The 26456-nt window shown below is 42.6% G+C and overlaps 1 protein-coding gene across 9 annotated transcripts in view; it reads right to left on the bottom strand.

The window, feature by feature from the left end:
- Positions 1-26456, bottom strand: part of AOPEP (aminopeptidase O (putative)) — a 361551-nt gene that overhangs the window by 257065 nt on the left and 78030 nt on the right. For all 9 annotated transcript variants that reach the window (XR_010945107.1, XR_010945108.1, XM_067744804.1 and 6 more), the window contains 2 exons: positions 17582-17735; positions 9637-9882 (listed from right to left, as the gene is read on the bottom strand). Coding sequence is in view for 7 of the 9 variants with exons in the window: in XM_067744804.1 (XP_067600905.1) it covers positions 9637-9882; positions 17582-17735 (400 nt within the window). In the remaining 2 variants the exon portion in view is untranslated. The remainder of the gene's footprint in view (positions 1-9636; positions 9883-17581; positions 17736-26456) is intronic.

Genomic DNA, 26456 nt, shown 5'->3' with positions numbered 1-26456 from the left:
CATCCCGCATGCCGCATGCCGCAGAGCAGCTGAGCCCGTGAGCCATGGCCGCTGAGCCTGCGCGTCCGGAGCCTGTGCTCCACAACGGGAGAGGCCACAACAGTGAGAGGCCCGCGTACCGCAAGAAAAAAAAAAAAGAAAATATACCTGTGGTAAATCACTGAATGAAACTGAGTCACCCCCACTCGTGTTCAAAATAAAACTCAAACCTAATCAAATCAAAGAATGTTAAGGCTCTAAGACACTCTGCAGGCGATTCTAAATCAGCCTCTTACTTTTCCAGAGAAGAAAACTGGGCCAGGGAGGCCCAGTGACTTGCCAGGGATTCTGGCCTGTCACTGGGCCCAGCTCCTGGGGAACACATTCCTTATGAATAACAGACAAGCAGACAGCATCACCAAGGAGCTTCCCCACCATCCTCTTTCCTCAGTCTAACATGCTCTCCTGAGAGAAGACGGCAGGGTGTAGAGTCTGTGAAAACTACCCAAGAGACACGTCCCTGTCCAGAGACGCCCTCACAGTCCCCACAAAATAACACCTGCAGCAGAATCACCTGGGCAGAAGTGTTAACATACCAGATGCCAAGACGGCACCTCAAACCCACTGAATCAGAGTCTCTGTGGTGGGACCCAGGTAGCTGCAGAGACACTACGGCACTAGCCAACCCAATGATGTGCTGGGAGAAATGTTAGAACTTCCTTTCATAATTGTTTTCTTCTTATGGAAACTTTTAAGTTTCCATTTTTGTGTGTATTTTATAATATACCTAATATATTAACACCGTACTAAATGTATACAACTAATAAATAAATATAAATATGTGGAAGGGGTGATTGTTCAAAAATTGATACGTAGTCAGAAAAGTGTGGGACCTCCTGCACTAAATGGTGACCCCATCTTCTTCACTGCTGTAAAGCAAGGCCTTTGAGCAGTGCCTGACACATGGCAGGTCCGCAACTGCTACCGACAGCATGAAAGCTGGATTCCGCAGCCAGCTATGCAATGGGCTCCAAGATATTTCTTCCCCAAGAATCACTGCCTAAAGTGTGTTTTGAGGAGGTGGTTTTCTTGAGACCACAACGGCCCAGCAGCCACAACAAAGGATTAAAATTTTACAGGAAAAAAAGAAGGTATGAGCTGCTTTCTAGGATTCACACCCACCTGTTTGTAAAAACAGAAAAGAGTTATAGAGGAAAATGAGCATGGTAAAGGGGGATCCCTGGGCATACGATTTGGGGGAATCCTGCATATTATGGCCCTGTCTTTGAGAGGCACATATATGACAGGATATTCAATCAGGATAATAAGGATATTAAAGGCTTTCTTAGAAGCCCTCCAGTAAAGACTCCCTTTTAACTTTGCGGGTTAACTAATTAACCCACAGTTCCTTTTCCCACATTATAAACATTCCACAAGACCAGTCTTCTTGGAACCTAGGTAGGAAATCCTGATTTAGGCTAAAGATTTCATATTTCCTTGGAGCCAGAGAATCATCAGCATTCAGCACACCTGTCCATTGATACGAGTTTACTGAACGAATCCTTGGCTTTGCCCATCCATCCTCTCCAACTGCCGAATTGCACATGTATGATAAAAGCTAGAAACTGCAGCGGACTCATTCTCAGAGTATGTTCTCGGGGTCTCCTCTTAGGGGAGACTAACTCAGAAGCTAGGATCCGCCGACCATAGTCCGCATCTCTCAGCAAGCGGGCCTCTAAGGAACAGGCCTTGTGGTGCGTCTCCAGGCTCACAAGAGCACCCCGACTTCCTTGGCCAACCTAAGTTTTGGCCGGGGAGCCCGAGTGTCATCCACACTCTCATGAAATGGAATTCCAAGATTTCCATTTTAATGGTGAAAAGGGGACGTGATAATTTTCAGCAAGCTGACTGGGAACATAAAGGGCAGATTTGGCATTCTGTCTTTCCAGAACAATGTCTAGACTCTCTGAGGAGGCACCTCGATAAACAGCATGGTTAGTTAACCAAGAAATATAATATTTCTATTTTAAGCTTCTTCAAGCTCCACTCTGGGGTTAAATCAGAGTGGACCTTTTCAGTGTACCCACAAATCCCACAAGTTAATCAATTTTTTAAAAAGTAACACACTTTTAAAGGAGTGTTTCCTCACATCTTTGGCCTTTTAAAGTTAATGCTTCTTTTTAAGAAAAGTAGCTGGGATACTCTTCCAGTTACATTCTAGGGGTGGGTAAAGTGACAAGGCAATCTCTTACCCACTTTATGCAAACAGGCTTCTGGGGCTCAGACGGTGGTGGGTTCCAGATGCACAATGGCTATCATACAACAGAGGCAATGTTCCCTTGAGCAGAGCTATTCATAGATTGTGCCTTGCTTGTTTCCGGAGTTGGTGTTTTCCCTAAAAGGAGTCTAGCCCTAAGAGAAATACATACACCGCTCCATGGCCACATGCACACACAACACAGTCCAGAAGCCAGGAGCATTCTCTCACTCTGTGAAGTGCTTCAAGGAGTGAGAACGCACAAGATTGGTAATATTCCAACTCAGACAACTTTGCACATTCAATTCCATGGTACTTTTTCACCCAAGGAATGTATGTTCTATTCAGTAATGGTGCTTCTGTAGAGAAATAACTGAGAGGAGAAAAAAATACAAGGCTTTTCTTTGCAATGGAAAGATGGAAAAGTAGGGCCAACTGGCCATCTCAGGCTCGAGGGCTGGAAAAGATTAGGGGCCTATGATGACATCAATAGAGAGAGAAGATTACAAATGTAGGTAGATGGATGATTGCTTCAGGAAGGCCTTTCAAAGGCCTGACAACTTCTCTTGAAGAATGGCCCCAGCAGTGTCCTCTGAAGGTAGGACTGTTCAGTCTATGTGTGTGGAGAACAGTTCAAAGAAGACAAAACACTTAAGCGTAATCTTTCAGAGGGGGAGGAATCGTAGTAAAATGGTGATAAAATGCTACTTCGGGATCTGACAAGCAGCACAGCTGTTTGATGGCAAGAAGAAGATTCTGGCTAAGCCAAAAGCTGTGAGTTCACTCTGCCTGCTGTTCCTCTATACAGAGAATCTGGCCCCAACATACTCATGTGATCCAGGAATTTGCCCAGTACCCAGATTCTATGGTTGCTTCAAAGCGAGCCCATAGTGAACACTGATCTTCAACTAGACTCCATGACACTATGATTCTACAGGGGGACCTTGAAGCAAATATATATACCCCAGAGAGGGTTACAGATAAGTCTTGCCTAAGTCTGAACCCCAGGCTCTGGCAGCCATCCCAGGATGAGGCCCTTTTACTTCTGTCTCTGACTTCCCAGCTCTAAGTGACCTGGGGACATCATATATTCTCCTGTACCTGCGCTGTAAGGAATGTAGCATACGCACACCTCTTCACTCCTGTCTCAATCACTACAGACTGATATTGTCAAAACTAACCAAATAATCACAGTCAAGGGCTTCCAGAGTCCCAGAAGAACATCGCCTTATGAATACCTGTTTATATTTCAAGAGAGAAAAATGAAAGAACCAGAGCACATTAGAGGGGGAAAGCCCTTCTCTATAAGATAGGAGGAAAATAAAGTCAGGTAATTTTCTTAAGAAGAAAAATAGAAAACAGAGTGGAGAAATAAACACAAAGAAAGCAACAAAGGGGAAGCATCTGAGGGGGCCTGAGGCCCCTCGTGTGGACCTGTGGACCTTGCTACTCACAACGTATCCTATTTGCTCATTGCTCCAGCAATGGCAGGGGTGCCAGTAAACAAAGGATTAAAATTTTACAGGAAAAAAAGAAGGGATGAGCTGCTTTCTATCATTCACACCTCCTGTTTGTAAAAACAGAAAAGAGTTATAGAGGAAAACAGGGAAAGAAGTGCTCCTTCAAAATACTTTTTAAAACAATCCATGCAGAAAGAAGAATTTATTGAAGTCTGGGAAACAAACAGCAACAATAACAAAGAACTTAAACCCACACATAGACCCCGAAATCCACAGCACATCAGAGAGAGCAGAGGAGCTGGCAACCTTGGTGAACCGAAAGGTACACTAATTTCTGGCTCAAAATCAGTTTCCCCAAGGAAAGAATCCCTATGGTTGCATCCTGCCTTGAAATCAAGGGGTCACAGCCCCTGAAATTTACAAGAGGATTGTCGAAATGTATAGCAGTTTTTGGTTTAGGGGAGCCAAAACTTCAAGTAGAAGCTAACAAAGAACAAGTAAAGAAAAATTCCCAAAACTGTGAAACCTTGCTACTTAAGATAATGACAAAAATTTACAACCGCTTCCTTCCCCAACAGAAAGGAGCACAATTAGAAGGCTGAAAACAACAGGCCCTTTGTACCAGCACGTTATGTTTTGCTTATTCTATTACACACTGGCTGGGAGATAAGAATAAACGGGGCAATACCCTGTCTAACCCCAGGAGGAGGAGGTGGAAGGAGAGCTCGTTACATTCATTCTTGGGCATGTATGCGCACACCGCTTATTTGCAAATTGAGGCACTTAAGAAAATTGGGCATGCAACAGTCAGCAACTCTTACAAGCATTCAGAAGCCTTTTATTGCACAATCCAATCTTTTAAGAACAAGTCATGTGTAATTGGGAGCTTTATAGTTTTGCTCCACTGTGAAGTGCACTGAAGATGTTTCAGTAATTGATAATTATTTCTCTATGTTCTTTATCCATCAGTCCTATTTTTGCTCAGTCTTTAAAAACCTTAAAAATTAGGCTGAGCAAACATATAAATAATGCCTCCCTCCTTGTGACCTGTTGTCTTAAAAAAAAAACTTGCAAGGAATCAACCAGCAGCCACTGGGGAGAGTTGCCAGTCTGGGTACCAAGTGCTCTGATGCCCCCTCAATGGAGAATTCTGCTCAAGCACAGTAGATGCTAAGCCAAGTCAGGCTCCAGTCAGTCAGTCACAAGATGCTATGGTCCCCAGAAAGCCGAGAAACAATTTGACCTCTCTGACTACTCTCTCCATATACACAGGACTGCATGGAACCATCAATCTCTGCTCAACCTCTGCCCTTTCTTAGTGGCTCTCCCTCACTTTCCTCAAATGGGTGTACGGGTGGCTCAGGTGACCCAAGCCCTGCAGGACCATGGCATTTCCTGGTGCCCAAAATGAGTCTAAGGAAAGCCATTCTAAAAGCTCATTGCCCTCTAGTCATGCTGGCCTTCTTTCTGCCCCTCCAGCCCATTACAACGGTTCCCTTGGGGCCTTTGGACTTGAACTTCCCTCAGCCTGAGTTGCTTTCCCACCAGATTACCACAAGACTGGCTCCTTCCTGCTCTTCAGTCTCACTGCAAAAGTCACTCTTTAAAGAAGCCTTTGCCTCTTCACCCTAACGATGCTACTGGTCCCCAGTTACTCTGTCACTTAATGTGGCTATATTTTCTTCATAGCACACATCTCAGTTGTTTGTTTTCATGTATACTATTTTCTCCCCTGACTGGAATGTAAGTTCCGTAATGACAGAGATTTCATCCACCTTGTTCACCCTTGTAGACTCAGCATCTTAAATCCTACCTGGCACACAGTATGCGCTTAATAGAACTTTAAGAATGAATAAATGAATAAATAAACAAACAAATGAACTGATGAACGAGACAATCTGGTACAGAACCAGAGGGAAAAAGATCAAAGCAGAACTGGTCACCTATCATCAACCACACTGCTACCTTTTTTTTTTTTTGTCCCCAGTTTTCCAAGAAGGACTGGGGTGAAACTACATGTGAATGGTAGAGGGGGGAAGCACGGCCATAGAGGACATGGCTTTTTTATTCAATGCTCTATACATAAAACCACTCTGAAATGATTTGCAGAAGATTCTTCCAATTCAAATAGAGGAGGAAAAAAAACAAGAACGTATTTCGATGTCAGCAAGGTAGTTCTGCCAACCTAATTACACCCCGTGACATGTAATTGTGAACCGCTGAAAGACAAATGGTGGAGCAAAGCACCTATTACAAACATACACAGAGGTAAGACTGAGGTGTTAATTTTGAGACAACTGTCATAAATCTGATTCCAGGATATTATTCCATTAACATTATTATTATTATAACAAAGGGTGTAAGGAGGATGACGAACTCCTTTCATGAATTTTGCAATACCTAGGAAATTAGGCTTACTAGTCAATGCCTGGCTGAGACATTTGAGAAAATAAGAGGACACAATGAAAATGACAGAATGCTAATTACACCAACATGAAGAGAGTTGTTCTATACATTAGAGACTCATTTAAAATGCATTCTTATCTTTGTTTAGATAACATGTTACTCAATCCAAGAAATGTACACTCCACAGCTCCTCATACGGCAGATTCAGCCTTTATAGAAGGCAAACGTAACATGAAACAAAAACAGAAAGCCCACATTTACAAAATGAGAAAAGGATGGGAATGCAACTGTGAATAGTGCCTTAGAGGCAAACTAGTCATTTTTCTTAAAATCAGAATAGAATGAAAGTATCTCTCCCCTGGAGGGGTTGATAAGTAACAGTTCCTAGTATATTAAAAGGTGACAAAAATCATGAAGTGCAGTATTGATAAATGTTCTACTTACTGCTATTTGGAGTGAAAAACACTCCAAGTTCTAAACAGTTGTTGTTTTATTATTTACTTTGTTATAAATTGATTTGTCATTATCATACATTCAAATTGTACAAATGTTTTTTTCTTGCTTTACTGAAATATCAGAATCAGGCTCAAAAACAGACTCAGAGCGGAGAGTTTTAAGGTTATTCATGTGAACTATGATATGTAATATGTAAAATACAGTGAAATCATTATGGATATTATCCCCAAAGTTTTTAAAACTTTTATTAACAATTCACCCATTTTAGTTCATGTGGGACTGCTTAATGTCATCTACTAAAAAAGAATACTAAGTTTATGTAAAATGTTATTCATTATGATTAAGACCTAGTCACTAAAGAAATCCAGAGGTATGGAATTTACGATCTTACATAGATGTTTATAAAATGTGGACTCAGGAAAGAAGCATTTAATTTACCAAGGAATCCTTTGATCTCCAGTGCATTACAACTAATAGAACAATGGCAAATTTCAGAGTAGATGTCTTTTTTTTTTAATAGATCTTTATTGGAGTATAACTGCTTCACAATACTGTGTTAGTTTCTGTTGTACACCAAAGTGAATCAGCCATATGCATACACATGTCCCCATATCCCCTCCCTCTTGAGCCTCCCTCCCACCCTCCCTATCCCACCCCTCTAGGTGGTCACAGAGCACCGAGCTGATCTCCCTGTGCTATGCGGCTGCTTCCCACTAGCTAACTATTTCACATTCGGTAGTGTATATATGTCGATACTACTCTCACTTCGCCCCAGCTTTCCCCTCCCCAGCCCGTGTCCTCAAGTCCATTCTCTATGTCTATGTCTTTATTCCTGCCCTGCCACTAGGTTCATCAGTACCATTTTTTTTTTTTTTTAAGATTCCATATATATGTGTTAGCATACGGTATTTGTTTTTCTCTTAGACGTCTTCTTGAGTGGCTCCTACTAGACTTGGGGTTTCTCTACTCCTCTTTAGGGTACAGAATTGACCTACAAGGCTGTCATTTTTGTTTCAGTTTGCTTTATAGAGCCCCAAGCAAAGATTTGACCATAAATAAGGCAACAGGGCCCCAGGAGCCAGCTGAGTCATAAACCTCACTCAGTTGCATGTGGCTCAAGGTGTGGGGATCCCGAGAGAGTCAAGCCAAGCAAGTGGAATCAATTTAGGTCAGAGTTAGGAAAAACAGTGCCTCCGTACCCCCAGCTGGCAGTGGAAGATACCACAATCCCCCCTCCACTGTTCAAATACAGGGAGAGGTAACTAAGCCCAGGAAAACATCTAGACCAGGGCAGACTATTTCTACAGTCTAAAAAGAAGGAAAAAAAATGGTATTTGACAACCAACCACAAATTTTTAAATGTACGGTTCTCCTGTTTTTAAGCATAAAAGCAGTCTTGTTCCTGCTAAGTTATTATCACCATCACAGTTTTTGACATTTGTGCCCAGTACCATTTGGCCGTAGGGTACTTAGGTTTACTACGTTAAAAAAACAGATTTAGGCATGTTTAAATCAATTTAAATATCTCAAAAAGAAGCAAACACACAGCTTGGGCACACAAACTTAAAAAGAAAAGCTTTATAGATTGGCCTACAGGTCAGCAAATTCTGGTTTTGGCAGACTGATACCAGAAAGGAGCTATAGAAAATAAATAAGTTTCTCTGTATGAAAAATACTATGCCTCTGGTTCCCTCAGGTCAGAACATGGAACTGTTAGCAAACATGCCCTGAAAAACTGCAACTCTCATAAAGTGCTAAAAACTCCCAAATAAACACGGTCCCTCAAAACGGTGTACAAATCAGACACATTTAACAAACGACCCTTCCTTTGCCAGTAATTCCACTCAAATTAAGTCCAGCAGTCTCTTCAAAGGGACCAAAGAAGACCCCTTGTTAAGACAAATTCTATATATAGACAGCCAAGACAATTACATGAGGCACATAACCAAATATATATAATGATCCTAGTTTTTACATTCCCATTATGTTCATGAATATAGGATACACGTCAGTCTAAATGACCTTCTCAGACCTCCTCAAGGATTAAAACTACCAGCCAGCTTTTAAAAAGTATACGTATATAGTAAAGATCAAAAGCAAATGTTCTGGTCAGTTCTTATCTACTCATGGGTTTCACTAAGAATGTGTGCAGCTTTCAGGGAAAACACCACGAATGACAGCTGTTCAAAAGCATAGAAATTAATTGGCAGCAGGAATTTCCTTGACTAATAGGGAAAAACTTAAAGTCACATGTTTTGATGAGCTTATTTTTCCCATCCTTAGTCGAGCATATTCACTGTTAATGATTAAGATTTTCAAACAAATAGAACCAAGAAAATCCTGAGTACATAACCAAGTAAAACACTGAGTGAAACGCAGTTACCTATTACTGAATGAACAACAGCATTAATGAATGAATTTTAGGCATAAATTACATATAGGAAAAGGTTCAACTTTCAGGTCTTGATTTTTCCATAGGAACTGAACTGGGATGACAGTAAGAATAATACATTTATTATATTAAAAAATAGTAGCAAGACAAGTGACCCCCCCCCCCAACATTCCCTAGTGAGCCATCTGCTTTGAGCTGTTTTTCTAGCAGCCGTGATAGATTTACACTGATTCATCCACAGTCTCTCTGACACAGGGGCTCTCAAGTCGTTGCCCTTGTGACCAGTGGTGAGAATGCATGAGACAGCTGGTCGGGATTACGCGAGCAGCCTGTGCTCTAGAACCAAGTTGTGTTACTCTGTCCAGAGCTATGACCGTTGGGCTCGTTAGCATCATGCTCTCACCACCTGAACTAACTAGCCCCTGATTAGCCACAATCCAACATACACCATTCTGGGGGCACAGTGTGTTCTCAATCCCAGCAACAATGTGAGTGTTTACTCTCAAGGCAACTGAATTGAGCCCATGACACCCAAAGGCTCATGCATGGTGGAGTATACACACACCGTCCCTCAAGGCAGCGGTGAGATGGCCCTTCCAACCTAATCAAACGATTGCTCTGACAGAGCTCAGGGAAAGCAAGAAGTAGTCAAAAAACTTCCACAGAGCCACAACAGAACAACGTACCTGGCCATCCCCAGACTCGGAAAGTTGGCAGGAACAATGAGTACATCCAGCCTGGAGAACGGGTGTGTTCCCAGGACAGAGTGTGCTGCTGAGAGGCAAGGAGGGATCAGCGGCAGAAGGGTCTCTTGGCAGGCACCCTTCAGGCACACTGGAGCGAAGATCCGATGAGGAATTATCTCCTGGGTGGTGGCAGAAGCGTTCTGGAAGCGGCAGGGGTATTCCATGTGACCACAAACACCAACATACCTGGGAACAACATGAAATAAGTAGATGCGTTTTATTGGTAAATCAGGTTTATTCCCCTTGCCATGGAGATGAGGAACTCTCACAGACACAGACAACTTCTGGGAGACAGTGGCTCTGATGGGCTTATAAGCAAAGCAGTTCATTTTGGTTCCTGGCTTGTCTGTTTCTGCACAGTGGTGAAAAATGACAGGTCAAAATACTTATCAATGTGCTGAATAGACTATTTTCAATCTAAGCTAAGTAAAAGTAGTAAAATCTTCTTTTAGAATAAATAGGGGGAACCTCCAAGATTCAAAATAACAAAACAACCCCCCCCACCAAAATAAAAAGCAATTTCCTGCCCTCAGAAACGTGCCTTTCAAATGTCACTACGGGGAAAATCTTCTCCAATTCAGGGACAATTTGCAACTCAGAAAGGAAGGGACTGTGCAACCAAGCTAAAGATCTCACTCTGAAATGTTCTACAATAAAAGATACAGACTCGGGCTTCCCTGGTGGCGCAGTTGTTGAGAGTCAGCCTGCCGATGCAGGGGACACGGGTTCGAGCCCCGGTCCGGGAAGATCCCACATGCCGCGGAGCGGCTGGGCCCGTAGCCATGGCCGCTCAGCCTGAGTGTCCAGAGCCTGTCCTCCGCAAAGGGAGAGGCACAACAGTGAGAGGCCCGCATAAAAAAAAAAAAAAAAAGATACAGACTCAGTGATGTATCATGCGAACCAAATGACAAAGCTTTTCAAAAGAATACAATCCATTTTACTGAAAAGTAACCTAGCTGTTCTTTACAAAGGCCATCAAAAGTTGTGCTGTTAAGGAATACAGAGGCACTTTGATACAGTATTTCCCCCAATCCACTTTCAATACAAATTTAACTGAATCAACCTTTTAAGGAAACAGACCAGAGCCCAGCCCATACCATCTGACCACTGCCAGTTATTCTGTCAAAGGTGGAGCTGAAAAAGAATTCCTAGAACCTGACTCAGAGGCCTCAAGAGAACTTATCTACCCAAAGAAACCAACATCAAAGGAAACTCTATTTTTCCACCGGTTAACACATCCTTTATTCAAACAGAATGGAAAGCCTCTCTAATTTAAATTTACAAATTATAATTCTAACCATAGGTGCTTATTAGATTCATACTGAATACTGAAAAACCTGAAAATTCTGGCACATCCCAATAAGGGCAGACTGCAACAATAATTCCTCTCCACGTTTCTGAAGTGCCTTTCACCCATCCAAGGCCAGCACTGCCCAAGGAGATCCACACAGCTATGGAGATAAGTCTTGCTCTCCACCAGCCTGGGACATAGAACACAGTTTCCAGCACTGATGACATTTCACCACAGTTTAGGGTAAGAGAAATGGGTGGAGACCCATAAAAACTTCTGCCAGGATAAAGTGACAGGAAGAATATCATTATTGACATTGAACGCTAGCCAAAGTCCCTGGATTGATAACCTTGCCTTACAGAGAGTGAGTATAGGTGCCTATTGGTAAACATCTAACTGAAAAGGCTGCAACTGTCCACCTAATGACAAGTACTGTGCTGGTGCATCAATTCAACCAAAGGTTAGAGAATAGTTTGGGGTAGCCAAAGGTATACCCAAAAAAGCCACTTCGCTCAAATGAAAAGGCGAGTTAAATTCTCTCTGGACGGGAATGGCACTAGCCAGGGTAATGAAGGTCATTCCGGTTCTGTGAATCAGCACCATTTTTCATAATCAAAGCCTGGGAGAATATGCAGGACTTTAAGGCAACCTAGCTATAAGCAAGCTATGTGAGACCATTAAGGCTCCCAATAAAAATGGAAATGGCATCTGGGAAGCCACACGTGTGTTCCTAACATGGGGATCAGGAAACCTAGGCTTCAGAGTCTGTTCTCAGACTGGCTAGCTGTGACCTGAGGCAAGCAACTCAGTATCCGGGGCCTCTTTTTTCCTCATCTCTTAACACGGTCTCACAAAAGTGGCTGCTGGGGGGAGGGGAGGAATTGATTGGAAGGGGGTGTGAGGGAACTCATGGGGGTGATGGAAGGTTCTCTGTCTGGTTTAGGTACATACAATCATCAAAAGCTCATCAAGCCAAACACTTAAGATCCATGCATTCTGTTGTATGTTAATTATGCTTTAATTAAAACCAAACAAACAGAAAACCTAAAATGGTTTCTAAGATTTCTTCTGGCTCTGTGATTCCATGACAACCCACCACAGAAGCCCCTCTTCATACAACAGCCATGTTCCTGAAGCAGTGAGGCAACACTGTACTTGCATAGAGTCAAGAATAATCTTCCACAGAACCAGTATTAACTCAAAGGTGCTGTATCTTCCTTTCACACTAACCTTCAGTTATTAATCTCTGTGTATGTGCCTGCTCCAATATACTCTCAATACCAACAAATCAAGCATCTGTAAATACCTCTTCCTTGTGCCCAGACTTGTAACCAGAGTCAATATATTAACAGTACAGATTATTAATAATATTCGATTGTTAATTAATAATCTGTAATACTAACTATAATAAGAATAAACAATAACTCCTACCACAACTGCTATTGAACATTTACTATGTCCCAAGCACTGTTCTGAACACTTTATGTACATTATCCCAATTAATCCACACAACATTCCTAAAGAGTAAGAACTATTCTTTTCATCACATCGTGAATCATCATAAGCTCCTCACTGCTGACCCTCCTTCTCTACATACTTCATGATGCTTCTTGAGTTAACTGGGACCCTGGATTTTTTTCGAAGCTGAGCTCAGCTGGTATGTGGTTCTCTGGCTTCCTGCTCCTCTTTTTTTTTTTTTTTTTTTTTTTTGCGGTATGCAGGCCTCTCACTGTTGTGGCCTCTCACTGTTGTGGCCTCTCCCGTTGCGGAGCACAGGCTCCGGATGCGCAGGCTCAGCGGCCATGGCTCACGGACCCAGCCGCTCCGCGGCATGTGGGATCTTCCCGGACCGGGGCACAAACCCGTGTCCCCTGCATCGGCAGGCGGACTCTCAACCACTGCGCCACCAGGGAAGCCCTTCCTGCTCCTTTTTGTAGTTATTGCCCATTAATGGGCAAGAGTGGGAAGAACTGGTGAAATATATGTTAGGCTAGTAAATGATGGGAACCTGGTCACTGGTTCCCTCTCATACAATTTCTAGGCTGAAATTATTTTATAAGAGGTCCTTCCAAGGAGTGAGAGTGACCATGTTTTACTCATAATCCCAAGATTGAAAACTGTCAGGAAGTTCTCCTTCAGCCATCCTCTTGTTTCAAGAAGGTTCTGAACTAGAACCACTTGACACAAACATTTCCCTGTCATAGGTTCAAAAGGAATGGCTGGAAAAGTCTCCCTTGGGAATGCATAGCCTTTACTCAAAAACCCCTTCCTCGGTTCAACCTGACAATTTAGTAAATATTTCCAGCATCCTTGCTCTATTCAAGGCACCTCAGAGGATGCTGCTGTGTACACATGTATGAATAAATCTCTAACCCTATCTTTTTTAAAATTTTTTTTTGCAGTACGCGGACCTCTCACTGCTGTGCCCTCTCCCGTTGCGGAGCCCAGGCTCCGGACGCGCAGGCTCAGCGGCCATGGCTCACAGGCCCAGCCACTCCGCGGCATGTGGGATCCTCCCGGACCGGGGCACGAACCCGCGTCCCCTGCATCGGCAGGTGGACTCTCAACCACTGCGCCACCAGGGAAGCCCTCCAACCCTATCTTTGAGGAGCTTTTTCTCTTGGGAGAAAAAATTTTAAATTCTGAAAGGTACAGTGACACAGTTTACACAATTTATTAACATATTTCAGCAAGCGGATTAGATGCTTGCTTACCGTAAAAATCACGAGTGTTCAAAATCCCAGCACCAGCCCCCAATGAATTGTTGACAATGATGTCGATATATACAGTGATGTAGTAGTGTCTGGAAGCTGGATGCATTTTCTCAGGGCATTCAGTACATTGCAAAGCAAACTGAGATGGGTGCAGTAAGAGACGGAAAGCCGAAATACCTTGAGGGAGCAAGGGCTGGAGAGATCAAACCAAGCCAGAAAGATATGGAAAGGCTTCTCTCATAGTGAAGGGTGTACTGGAAATTGGAATTTTTTCCTATGATTTATATATATGTATAATATGTTATATATATATTATTCCTTCTTTTCCAGACTCTCAAAGAGATAGAAACAGCATTCATCGTCCAAGGTCCACAAGGAAATTTTTCATCGCCTTTACAACTCTAAAGAAGACCTCTTCCCCTACCAAGTCTTCCCTTCTTTAGAATGAACAACCTCAATGACTTTTCTTCTTTGGGTTGCCTGCTTTCCATGCTTTCAATCATTTTTCCTGAGTCCTCTGAACTTTATCCAAGTTTCCATGTCGTGCTTAAACTGTATGGCCCCCAAGTGAAGACAATGCTTTAACAAAGGCCTTTTGAGAGGTTAAACATAACACAAAGATTCCCCTGTGGCTGCAGAAGGTTATACAGCAGCCAAAGAAAGTTGATAAACTTTCAAAAGTTTACCTAAGTGCCTGTTAACTAACGTATTTGCTCACCCAGAATGGGCTAGAGCATGTGTGGAACTGGAGCTGGAAGAGAGAATGTTCTTCCGATAATTTAGGCCACATGAACAGTGATCAAAAGTTCAGTGACCAATACTTTGGTCAAATTTCTGGGACCCAGATGAACACTTCAGTCAAACGCAAGCCTGTGGTATATAAGGCCCCTGCATACGTTACATTTACATGAATTGAACTGGCGGTCTTAGGAAGGTTTGAAGTAGAAAAGGGCAGCGGGGCGGGGGGGTACTGGGGGGGAAGCCAAGGGGACCAGATGTGAACATAACCAAAAACACCACTGCGGTTGGCACTTCAGAGCACCTCTGTTGGCAAACTTAGCATGGAGCCAAAGATTTAATGGATAAAAACACAAAGCCACCCTTTGATGACTAAAGACAGCACACATGAAGCACGCAGCCAGGGAAGGATTAAGCAAATGTAAGCTACTAATTTATCAGCAGTACATTTTTGATGAACGGAGGGAAAACTTAGTCATAGCATGTCAGACGTGGAAGGGCGTGCAGGAGGGACTCCATTCTGCAGGCCCTTGTTTCCATACAAGGACATGTTTCCCCGGAGTGGTACTCTTGACCTCTCTCCACAGCTGATCAGACTGGCTTGCCACTCTGGGCTTTCTCTTGTTTAATCCGCTTGCCCACAGAGGGATTACTTTTGGCTATTGGGCAGTCTGTGTGCATCTGTGGAGGCTGGCAGAGGTCCAGCTGAGTGGGTCACTGGGTGGGTGGGTAAGTTTGTCTAATTTGGCAATGAAGTACTAGAAAGCCCACTGAAACTGTGCACCTGAACACTCCCTCCGCCCAGCTTCTGTCAACCAAAAAAACCCTTTATTTTGCTCTCCTTCTATCTGTTTCTCAATTGGTTCTGACTCAGGAGGACAAAAGAGGAAACAGATTTACCCCTTCCCCTAAACCCCATTAGGAATTTCAGATACCATCTCTTCCCAGAATCCCCACCCAATCTGTCCATATCCTGCTCCCATCACAATTATGGGTGCAAGAAGAGTGAAAAGCCATTGCAGTTACTTCTGGGCAGCAAAGAGCACACACGAGAAATGGCTGCTGCCCCAACCTCGTGTCTCTGGGAATATGGCTAGAAGGACAAAATAACAAATTTCTATCTTTGCTTTTGCCTCTCTTCCTAAGGCACACATTTTTCAATGCACACCTCCCCTAAGAGTCAATGAGTCCTGAGGGTGTAGATGAAGAGCACAGTGCTTCTTTACCACAAAGAATCTGAGAACCCCGAACAAAGTCTTTATTCTACAGAGAAGGGAAGTATGGCTTGCCCAGAGACATATCCAATCAGTAGAAATGGCACCTTCGGCCTCAAAGGCAATGCTCTCAACTTCTGCTTTCTATTCCAACATGACAGGTTCCAATCAACAACCGTGGCTCAGTCATGGTGCTGACTCTCCAGGTGGGAAGGTAGATCAGACTCCAGGTGAGGTGTGGATGTTACATAGAGTTTTTAAAAGTCCCCAGGCAAGATTCTGAATCACCTGTCTAGGGGGTCAAGCCCAGATGTGAATCTGGGCATTGTAACTCAGTAGGGTTATGAACATGAACAAGTTGCTGTCTGAAGCTTCAGTATCTTTATGTGAAAAATGGAGATAATAAAGCCTATCTAACTTACAGGCATATCCTCAGAACTAACTGAGATGACATTTAGATCAAGACTTTCCCTGACTGCCACATCCAGTGGCTTCTGTATCAATTCAGGATGGGCTAGGATATGCTGCAGTAAGAAACAGCCCCAGTTTTTCAGTGGCTTAACAGAAAAAAAGATTATTTCTCACTCATACCAAGGGCACTGTGAATCCAAGTGACTCTCCAGGGCACCTGTCCTCCCCACTCAGAAGTCTAGGCTGCCTGCAACTGCAAAGCGAGGCCTATTCTGTGATCTCAGTAACAAGCGAAGAGAGTATCGGAGGGTTGCACGTGCAATTAAATGTTCCCATGTGAAAGCAGCATGTCACTTCTGTCCACAATTCTCTTCTTCCCTCAAGAGTGCATAAGTAAAAGCCAATAAGCAGTCTAGGATCCTCTATATAGCTCAGGGCTGACAGTCCAAAATAGGCAAGTTACTGAGTAGCAAGTAGAAATTACTTCCCTTCCTCCAAAAAGTAAATGCGGGCAATAAGTCGTGCCTACGTTAAGAGAGGCCTCAATGGCTTTATCTCCTAAGGATACCAACCACTGTTGTCACTGTGGTAAGAATGAAAGCAACGTAGCAAAATAAAACAAAAGGAATTTGCACTAAGAGCGTATCTTAGTTGGTTTTCAAGGATGAACTAAGCATCTGTATCATTACTCTCCACCAAAAGGTACTGACTTAGTGACTTTCTGTAAACAGGAAAAAAGATTAAACCTAGGTGGCTGTCAAAGTCCTAGGGATAAAGCATGATGCAACAGCGCACAGTGAGCACACTTCTGTGCCTCATATGTGCATTCTCCTCCCTATTGGCTCTGAAAACTAGAAATAGGTGAATGCCTTGGGAGGCTGCAAGTAAATATCCTAAGGCCTATACTAATTTAAAAAAAATTTTTTTATTTTCTCTGATCGACCCTGAAAAAGAAGACATTGTTGTTGAAGTTAACAGAGCCCTGACCCGGCAGGATTCTTATAACCCAATGGCCGTCTGACAGCTTCCTCATGTCCTGTGCTCCTAAGGAGGCTGACTCCCCCCCACGTTTGTAGGGCTGCCCCTACAAACGCACTGCTAATGGCAGTCTCGGAACCAAAACAGCAGAGTGGCCTACAAGGTAATCCATCAGACGAGCAACTTCTTTCTATTAAGTTGTGTTTTCGAACAAGTACTGAAAACCAAAGTTAAAAGGTGTAGAAGGAAAGTATTGAATCTGAAGATTCTGTTGACTTAATGAAACACATAAAGATATTTCACCTGACTACACAGAGGATTTCATATATATTTCTTTTCTCTTTCTTTCTGCATAAACAATATGCCCACATTTCTGCCTCTCAACTCTCTTTCTCTCCCAGCAGGGCTTTTCCTGCTTTGATTAATCATATTTTGGTTTAATTTCTCAGCAGGAATGACTCACATTCCCAGCGCTTGGAATAAATGCATCATACTGCTCCCTCAAGTGTTTGTTTTTCATCAAGTTCCCAAGTACAAACCTGAAGTCAGCCTCGAAAGGTGAGAAGGATTTCTCTGTTGCCAGATCATCTGATGAGCAGATCTCTGGCTTCGTTTCTGTCCAGGATCCTACTGCAATTGTGAAGGTGGAGGCTGGCATTGGCATGGTTACGTAGTAATGCCAACTTGAGCATCCTATAAACAGAGAGAGGAACACATAATGAGGCCAATGTATGGTCCTAGACCTTACTCTGTAATTTTTCTCTTTAGTCACTTGAAGAGCTTGTGTGCTAAGCTGGGATGAGCTAATTCTTGGAGGTGGGTCATGTCAACCGTGGGGGCGTTATTCTAGGTCTCAGGGAAAGCAAAACAGGGATGATGGATTCAAGACAGCCAAGGAGATCTGGATCTCTTCCAGGGATCAGTTTGAAGCCCTTCAAGTGAGGCTATAAATGAAGGGTGGTCAAGGTGGCCACTAATAGCTGCAAATGTGTAAGGACAGAGGTTGTATGCTGCTATGGAGTCAAGGATATGGCTCATCTGTATTGCCTAGCACGGTACTTGGCATAAAAAAGAAGATGCTGTGTTGAATGAATGAATGAGTGAGTGAATGAACAAATGAATGATCGCTTCTGTGCTGCCAAACTACTTTGTCTAAATTCAGTTCAAGTCAATCTAAAATGCATACAGTAAAAAACAATGAGACTAGGGAAGGAAAGTATCTGGATTTTAGTCCCAACCCTGAAACTACTTATCTATGGAAGTTCAGTCTTATCCCTCACCCTTTTTATCTGTTAATGTATTGGGGCGGTCCCAATTCCTCATTAAGCAGATGAAAAGCAGGTCTACAGAGGTTCAGGGGCGCCAAGGACTCCCAGCTAGTTTGTAACAGGGCTGGAATTCGTAGCTGGGGCTCCCTACCACAGCCAAAGGTATACCCTCCCTTTAGTCCAAACCATAAAGAAGGTTTTTTAACCAAAGGAACAAATGACTAAACTTACAACACTATGCTTCCTTTCTTCTAAGATGGGAAAATGATTTTAATGTTACTGAAATAAATCTCAATGTATCACGCAACCTGATTTAATATATTATTTTTTCTGAGCATCTGCTATAAATTAATGGTGTGTCTTCAGGGATTTGGTATCACCTCACATTATAGAACACAGTTCTCCACTCTTCATGTTCCCATGGGGGGAACTTCCACTAGAGTAACACCCCTAGCCTCTCTTTCCACCCCTTACTGACTCCCTTTGAGGAGCTATTCTTTTCTTTCTTGTTTTAAGTTTTTGAGGGTTAAACACTTATAGAGTGGCCTGTGCTCATCCAATTTGGTCAATGAGTGAATAAGATGTCAAATTCGGGGTAGAAATATTACCATGCCTATATTGACCAGCAGACCTCTAATGACATTTTTTAAAGTGTTTTACCAGTAAAAATCAGTAATAGGTTAGATTTTGCTCTCCATATGCTTGGATTTTTGTCTCTCAACTAATTCTGAACTTCGGAAGGTTAGTGGGGTCATTATTTATTACCCTCTGAAACTCTACCAACTTAGATCCAAAGAAATACATGACAGAACTTCTCTGATAAAAAACAAAATTTTAAATAGGAAACAATGACAAAATAAACATGATATCAAGTTTGAATAAATATGATATGGTATCACGTTTGGAAGTTATTAGAGGAGATACTTGAAGAAGAAATGTAGAAAGGCATGCTGCTGGAAACCCATTACAGAGGCAGCCATTCTCTCAAACTTGCTTGTAAGTTTGATCCTGGTTCTAGAATCAGAATGGCCACTCTTGAGATCACTTCCTCCACAGCTGACTAAGAAGCTGAAGGGATGCTCCTCTTTAAAGAGACAACCAAATCCAGTGATGCTGGAGACAACCTGATGACGTGCGTAGCTTCTTCTGGGCTTGAAGGAAAACCACAGCTTTAAAGAAAATGGCTGCTGTGATCCCACGCCAGTAAGAAGAAGGCAGAGACAATCCCAGCAGTCTTGATAAAAACCTGACATGGATCTGACGTGGCATGCTGCACTGCACCCACCTCCCTAATGTTTCTACTTTCCTATAACTACCTCACTCGCAACCTGATGTCTCCCTGTAGCAGCTCCATGAAGAACTTCAGTTTGGACTGAACAACACAGTGAGAGCTGGCACAAGTTGGGTGGGGGGAGGTGGAGATAGAAGAAGAGAAAAGAAGGCATGGGTAAAGAACTAAATGTTTTGAATATCCTAGGTTTAAAAGAGAAATTTTAAATAACAAGACTCTCTTGGTCAAAGGGCTGTGGTCTGGTCATTCTTTCTCTGAAACATATCTTGGAGTGTTTAACATGGGTCACTGAACCTTCCTTTTAAAACTTCAGACTCTTGGGGGTTCAGTAAATAAGCAGCAATAGTGAGGATTTCAGGAAAAAATGGAAGATTGAACACACTTATCTGATAAGGAGTTAATATCCAAAATATATAAGGAACTCATACAACTCAATAGCAAGAAAACATATAATCCTAGTTAAAAAATGGGTAAAGGACCTAAATTGCTTTCTCCCAAAACCCAATTAAAGGACAGTAAAGGGATTTTTTTAAAGGCTTAAACCAAAAGGAACAAGGAGAAAGTATAGGAGACAATTACCGCAAAATATTGGAAGCCACAGTGCAGGTGGGAAGAGTGGCGAATGACATGGCAGCCCTGAATCCTAAGTTAGCTGTGGGAAAGACAAGATTCACCTCATTTTATCCCCCAGATGCCCCCAAAAGGCTGGGAGTAGAAGAAGTACTAAACTAAGCAGGACAGGCTGGATGACTAAGAAGGGCTCAGATCCCTGGATGGCTTCCCCTACTCCCCACACCTGGACTATCTGCCCATCCCCACACACACACACACCAGCAAATAACTGGAGGTTTATTTTCTAGAGAATAAAAGAGAGGGCCTCTAGGGGGAGAATGGCATAGTTGAAGGCAAACTGAATGGGATTAGATGAACATATGCATATCAGATACTGAGACCATCAGCTATTTCCCCTTATTTGGTTCCCAAAATGCTGACAACCAGGTTTTTACCTCCAGGCAGGAAAATGAAAAAATCTGACCAACCCAAGAGAAGGATATTGACATTGGAGGTTCCCTAAGATCAGCCTATGATGAAACTTACAGATGAGAAGCCTTATGTGTTCACTCAGTGCTCCAATCAGCATTTTAGTCCCCTACCCTCAAACACCTACAGAGAAATCAAGGACATTCAGGCATCTTTAGAAAGCCCCTAATGCAAAACTGAGAGACCCAAACAAAGAGAAACAAGCAACTTGGAGGACAGTGACCATGCAAGAAGAAGAAAACTTCAAAAAACACCAGACAGATACACACTGAAAGTTCAGAGAATTTATTGCAGTGCTGAAACAAAAACAGTATAAGATTTAAAAAGAGGACTTGAAAGTAAAGAGAATTAAGGATAGAAGGAAAGAAAAAAATTAAAAGGAGTAAGATGGGATATAAAGCTGAGGAAATCTCCCTAGAAAGAAAAAAAAGACAAAAACATGAGGGAAAAATAGAAGAGCAGTTCAGAAGGTCCAGTATCCAAGTAATAGAAGCTCCAGAAAAAAGACAACAGAGGAAATAGAAGGGAGAAAATCGTCAGCTAAGAAATTAGAGAAAATTTCCCCAAAGTTAAGGGACCATGAGTTTTCAGATTGAAAGGGCACACAATACCCAGGACACTGGATACAAATCCAGCCACATCATGATGCACCATTATGAAATTTAGAACCCTGAGGATAAAGACAAGATCCTACAAGCTTCCAAAAAGAGAGAGAAAACAAAATTCACATACATTAAGGACATTTTCAGACACGTAACGTTTCAAAAACAATTCACCTCCCACACATTCTATTCTCTGGAAGCTACTAGAGTATGTAAAATATGCTTCAGGGCTTCCCTGGTGGCGCAGTGGTTGGGAGTCCGCCTGCCGATGCAGGGGACACGGGTTCGTGCCCCGGTCCGGGAAGATCCCACATGCCGTGGAGCGGCTGGGCCCGTGAGCCGTGGCCGCTGAGCCTGCGCGTCCGGAGCCTGTGCTCCGCAACGGGAGAGGCCACAGCAGTGAGAGGCACGCGTACCGCAAAAAAAAAAAAAAAAAAAAAAAGCTTCAAAAGGAGGTAGTAAACCAAGTAAGAGGAAGACAGATGATCCAACACAGGTTCAAAGGGAATCTGTAGAATAAAGTCTACTTCTGGGTATATACCTGAAGGAAATGAAATCACTTATCTCAAAGATAGACGCACCCCATGTTCATTGCAGAATTATTCATAATAGCCAAGACATGGAAACAACCTAAGCCCCAAATGACAGAGGAATGGATAGAGAAAATGTGATACACACATGCACTCACAGAGGAATATTATTCATTCATAAAAAAAGAAGAAAATCCTGCCATTTGCAACAACATGGATGTACCTTGACGGCATTATGCTAAGTGAAATAAATCAGACCGAAAAAGACAAATACTGTATGACCTCACTTACATGTGGAATCTAACAGAAAAAAAAAAACCAATCATAGAGAAAGTAGATTGGTGGCTGCCGAGGGTGGTAGGTAGAGGGCAGTTGGGGAGGAAATGGGTGAACGCGTTCAAAGAGTACTAACCTCCAGTTATGAGATGAATCAGTTCTGAGGATGTAATGTACAGCATGGTGACTACAGTTAACAATATTGTACATTTGAAAGTTGCTAAGAGAGTAGATCTTGAAGGTCCTCACCACACATGCACACACACACACACACACACACACACACACATATATATATATATAGAGAGAGAGAGAGAGAGAGAGAGATACATAGAGAGAGAGATTCTTATTGAGGTCATTTTGCAATATATACATATATCAAATCATCACATTGAACATCTTAAACTTACATGTTACATGTCAATTATATCTCAATAAAGCTTAGGGGGGAAAAAGAATGAAACACTATGCACAATAGGCTTTCTCCCTACGTTCTGCTTTGAACTTTTGAGCTGTTTTTTTGCTGCCCCTCTAGTTCTTGTACCATCCATCTAGCACAGGGACAAGATGAAATTTGTGGAAATAGCAGGAATTGAAACTACTTTCAAGAAAGAACACTGCTAATGGAATAAGAGGTATCTGTTAGATGCCTGCACATGGCCATGGAGAATCCACACAGAGTGCCCAATCACATCATGTCCCAGCACCTTTATCAGAATGTCTGTACCCTCAAGGTGATGTGGGGAGGGCACTGAAAGCCACAGAGGGGTGTGGCAGGGGACTGGAATGAGATTAGCAATTAAAAAAAGTCAGAAACCTTAAAATGACCTAGAGTTTGGGAGTGAGATAGCAAAAGTGATAACAGAACCTGAGTCAAGTCCAGCAAAAGTATTTTAGAACTGCCATGCTGTCTCCTCAGTCTTCTCAGGAAGTTAAATAATAGAAAGAAAAGGATTTGAGGGGGAAATGTATTGAAAACATCCCCCAAACCCATATTCTAAATGTTCAAAATGATTTTCTCCTATACAGCCCTCAAGACTTTCTATTTTTTTAGATTTCTCTACTTAGTGGAGCTCATATGGAAGAAACTGTTTCATACTTCAGGCTTTTAAAGTAAAAGAGTTTTCCAGGCTACCAAGCAAGTCAAAGAGGGGCAGATCATCACTAGGCTGGGCCACATAAGAACTGGCCAGGAACCCACTTCCCAAAGACCCTAGCTGGACTCTTCTCAGAAGCTTCTCAAAGGTCCAGTCCAGTGGGCTTCTTGCCTGACCCTGGGTAAATCTGGAGCCAGTGCTGCGACAACTGAATGCTTCCAGGGCTCTGGGGAGGCTCTTGCTAGTTGATTACTATGAGGACCTGTCTAGTATCCTCATTTGGTAGCAAAGTCTCTTTTCGGTTGTCTGTTCACGGATTATTCCACTGAGTCCAATCTTGTATGAAGAAAGCCCACTGCTACAGGGAGGTAGCTGCTCAGGAAATAGCTGACCTCACCTCAAACCAGACTGCAAAAAAATGCAAGTAACAAGGTGGGAATACTGCCCCCAGAAAGCAGAGCGTGCATTCCAAAGACAAAGAGAAATAATTTCTGGATTATCTATTGTTTGGGATAAGTCGACCTTGCGAGGAGAATTGACAAGAGTTTATTTCTCTTGAATATATCCACTGACTGAGTTCCAGCTCTGGAATCTGATTGCAAGAGTTCAATTCCCTGATCCACGCTTACCAGTCTGGGCACATTGCTTAATCTCTCCATGCATCAGATTCCTCATCTATAACAAGGGAATAATCACAGTCTCTACCTCACAGCATTATGTGAGGATTAAGTTAGATAACATATATATTGATAGAAATCTCTAGGTATAGTAATTGGCACATAGTAAGTGGTGAAGAAATGTTAACTGCTGTCATCTTTACAGCTGCCTCCCCCTGTTGCTTGGGCTGACTTTCTGGAGGCAGAGACTAAGAATGTCGAAGGTATGGCTGCCACATGTGCACTGAAGCCTGTGGCCCGATGAGGCCCACATATGGGGTTTAAGGTTGAATGGCATTAAAACACTGTGCACACAAAGCGATCCATTTAAAGGAGAATGACAGCCCAAAGGGGGCATCCTGTATGACTTCATATAGAATGGGCCATTTGGAGACTATTTAAATGGTGTTTACTTTAAATGAGCCATCCTCGATGAAATAGACAGTGAATGCCTTCATTTTCCTTTTTGATTTAATCCACTTGCCCTAGACCCCCTTGCTACACCAGCTGCAAAGCAAAGAGAACATCCTGTGCTTGAATTAACCCAGAGTTTTTCCTCTGCACATGATTTCACGGCCAGGCCAGGCCAGGATTCATTAGCAAGATGCACGGGGAGAGGGGCGGTAGGAAGGGGCCCAGAGGAAGAGGCGCTCCCTAACTGTGCAGGCTTGAGCAGCCACCAGTTCGCCTCCCTTCTGGGCCTCCTCATAAAGGTCCTGAAAGCCTCTATGCCACCTCCTCTCATTGGAACGTGTTTAGGAGAGAAAATTCTTACACTTCAATAGTCTCACTAGTAAGACAGATATAACAAATATTGTTCTTATAATTGTGCTAGCAGCCGCTACAAGATCCAAATAGACATTTTCGTCTTCAAAACAGGACTGAAGGGCTTCCCTGGTGGCGCAGTGGTTGAGAGTCCGCCTGCCGATGCAGGGGACACGGGTTCATGCCCCAGTCCGGGAGGATCCCACATGCCGCGGAGCGGCTGGGCCCGTGAGCCGTGGCCGCTGAGCCTGCGCGTCCGGAGCCTGTGCCCCGCAACGGGAGAGGCCACAACAGTGAGAGGCCCGCGTACTGCAAAAAAAAAAAAAAAAAAACAGGACTGAAATTTTCCTTAAAGATGACTGTGTGTTTTGCAAGTACGATAAGAATTTGAGAAGGGTAATTTTTCAAATTGTAAGTTTTGAAAATCCTTATGACTAGAGAGTGTTAAAACAATTACCTTAATTATTTTCTTCATATACTATTCTAAAAAACTGTCTTATGAATTGTCTTGAAGATTCTATCTTTCAGGGGAGGAAAAGTGGAGAGGAAAAAAGGAAGAACATGATGGAGTATTCCGTTCATGGGAAGAGAGAGAACTTTTTATGCTAAACCTGTGAAAAACTTTGCTAATTATTTGAGGAAATCGTTCCTACAAAAAGAAAAAAAAATTAAGGGAAAAAAATCAAGATACCGTAGTTATTTCTACACATCGATCGTGCCTGCTAATAGTAAATTAAATACAAAATTTATGGAACGTCATCGTACTATTCTTAGGGGAGTCTTGGACATACTCACTCAACTCACACTAAAGGCACAGCCACAACACACAAAAACACTCTGCTTCCACAGAGGCAAAAGCAGAAGACTTATCTTTGCAAAGTTAAGCATCTCACAAAATTTCTTGTTTTTAAAGAGTTATTGTTTCACTGAAAATTAAAACAGGCACTTAAATTCTCCCTAGTTAAAGCATCCACTTTATCTTTTAAACTCTTCTACCGTAGGTTAGACAAACAGCATGAAGCAAATGGAAACACCAAAATGATACGTGCTTTTATTTACATATATTTCTTTACTCAATTCTTCTGTAGTGCCTGCTTCTTTCCTACCTCAAGCTTGTTTCTTTCTCTAGCCACTATTCTTAATTTCAGAACTTCCTGCCCAAACTAGTCCATATGTCAAGCTATTTCATTATTTTGGAACATCTTTGTACTACAAACTTAAAATGCTTGATGGTATATATATAAGAGCATGTATATATAGGGATATGAATTTATAAGTGTATATAGACACACTATATATAATGTTTTTATTATATATTTTTATATATTTATTATAATAAATATAATAGATACATAACAAGATAGGCAAAGCTCCCAGTTTGGGTTGCTGTTCCTCTTTTGGCTTCTTTCTCTAGTGCTTGGGGCTTTCAGCAAACCCCAGCTTTTTTGTTTCACTACTTTTTGGATGCTGAGTCTACACGTTCTGGTTTTATGAGCTAGTACCACCCTCGTGAATACCCATGGCATGTCTGCCTTTTGTTAGTCCTTTTCCGCTGTTGCTCAAGGGCAAGAACTGGCACCACAACAAAGGAGACGACAGTAAGACGCCCTGGGCTGGTATGCACCAGCACTGCCTGACCGGGGCCATGTGCCAGATCATGCCACCACTTCCCAGGCACTGATGCCACCTGGCAAGGCTTCAGGTTTCCCTTCCTGGCAACATGGTACTGCTTATGGCACAGGAGACCCAGGAGGGAATGGCCTTCAAGATCATTCTCGTGAACCAGGTAGAAGAGTGCCACCTACTGAACCCAGAACACAAGCACCTCCACAGGTTTTGAGGTTTTCCCTCGTGGCTGATGGAATACCTAAAGGAATACATTTCACCA

The sequence above is a fragment of the Pseudorca crassidens genome, chromosome 7, assembly GCF_039906515.1.
Source record: "Pseudorca crassidens isolate mPseCra1 chromosome 7, mPseCra1.hap1, whole genome shotgun sequence".
NCBI classification, from domain to species: Eukaryota; Metazoa; Chordata; class Mammalia; order Artiodactyla; family Delphinidae; genus Pseudorca; species Pseudorca crassidens.
The sequence above is the reverse complement of the archived record's forward strand: the minus strand, read 5'-3'. Positions and strand labels throughout refer to the sequence as shown.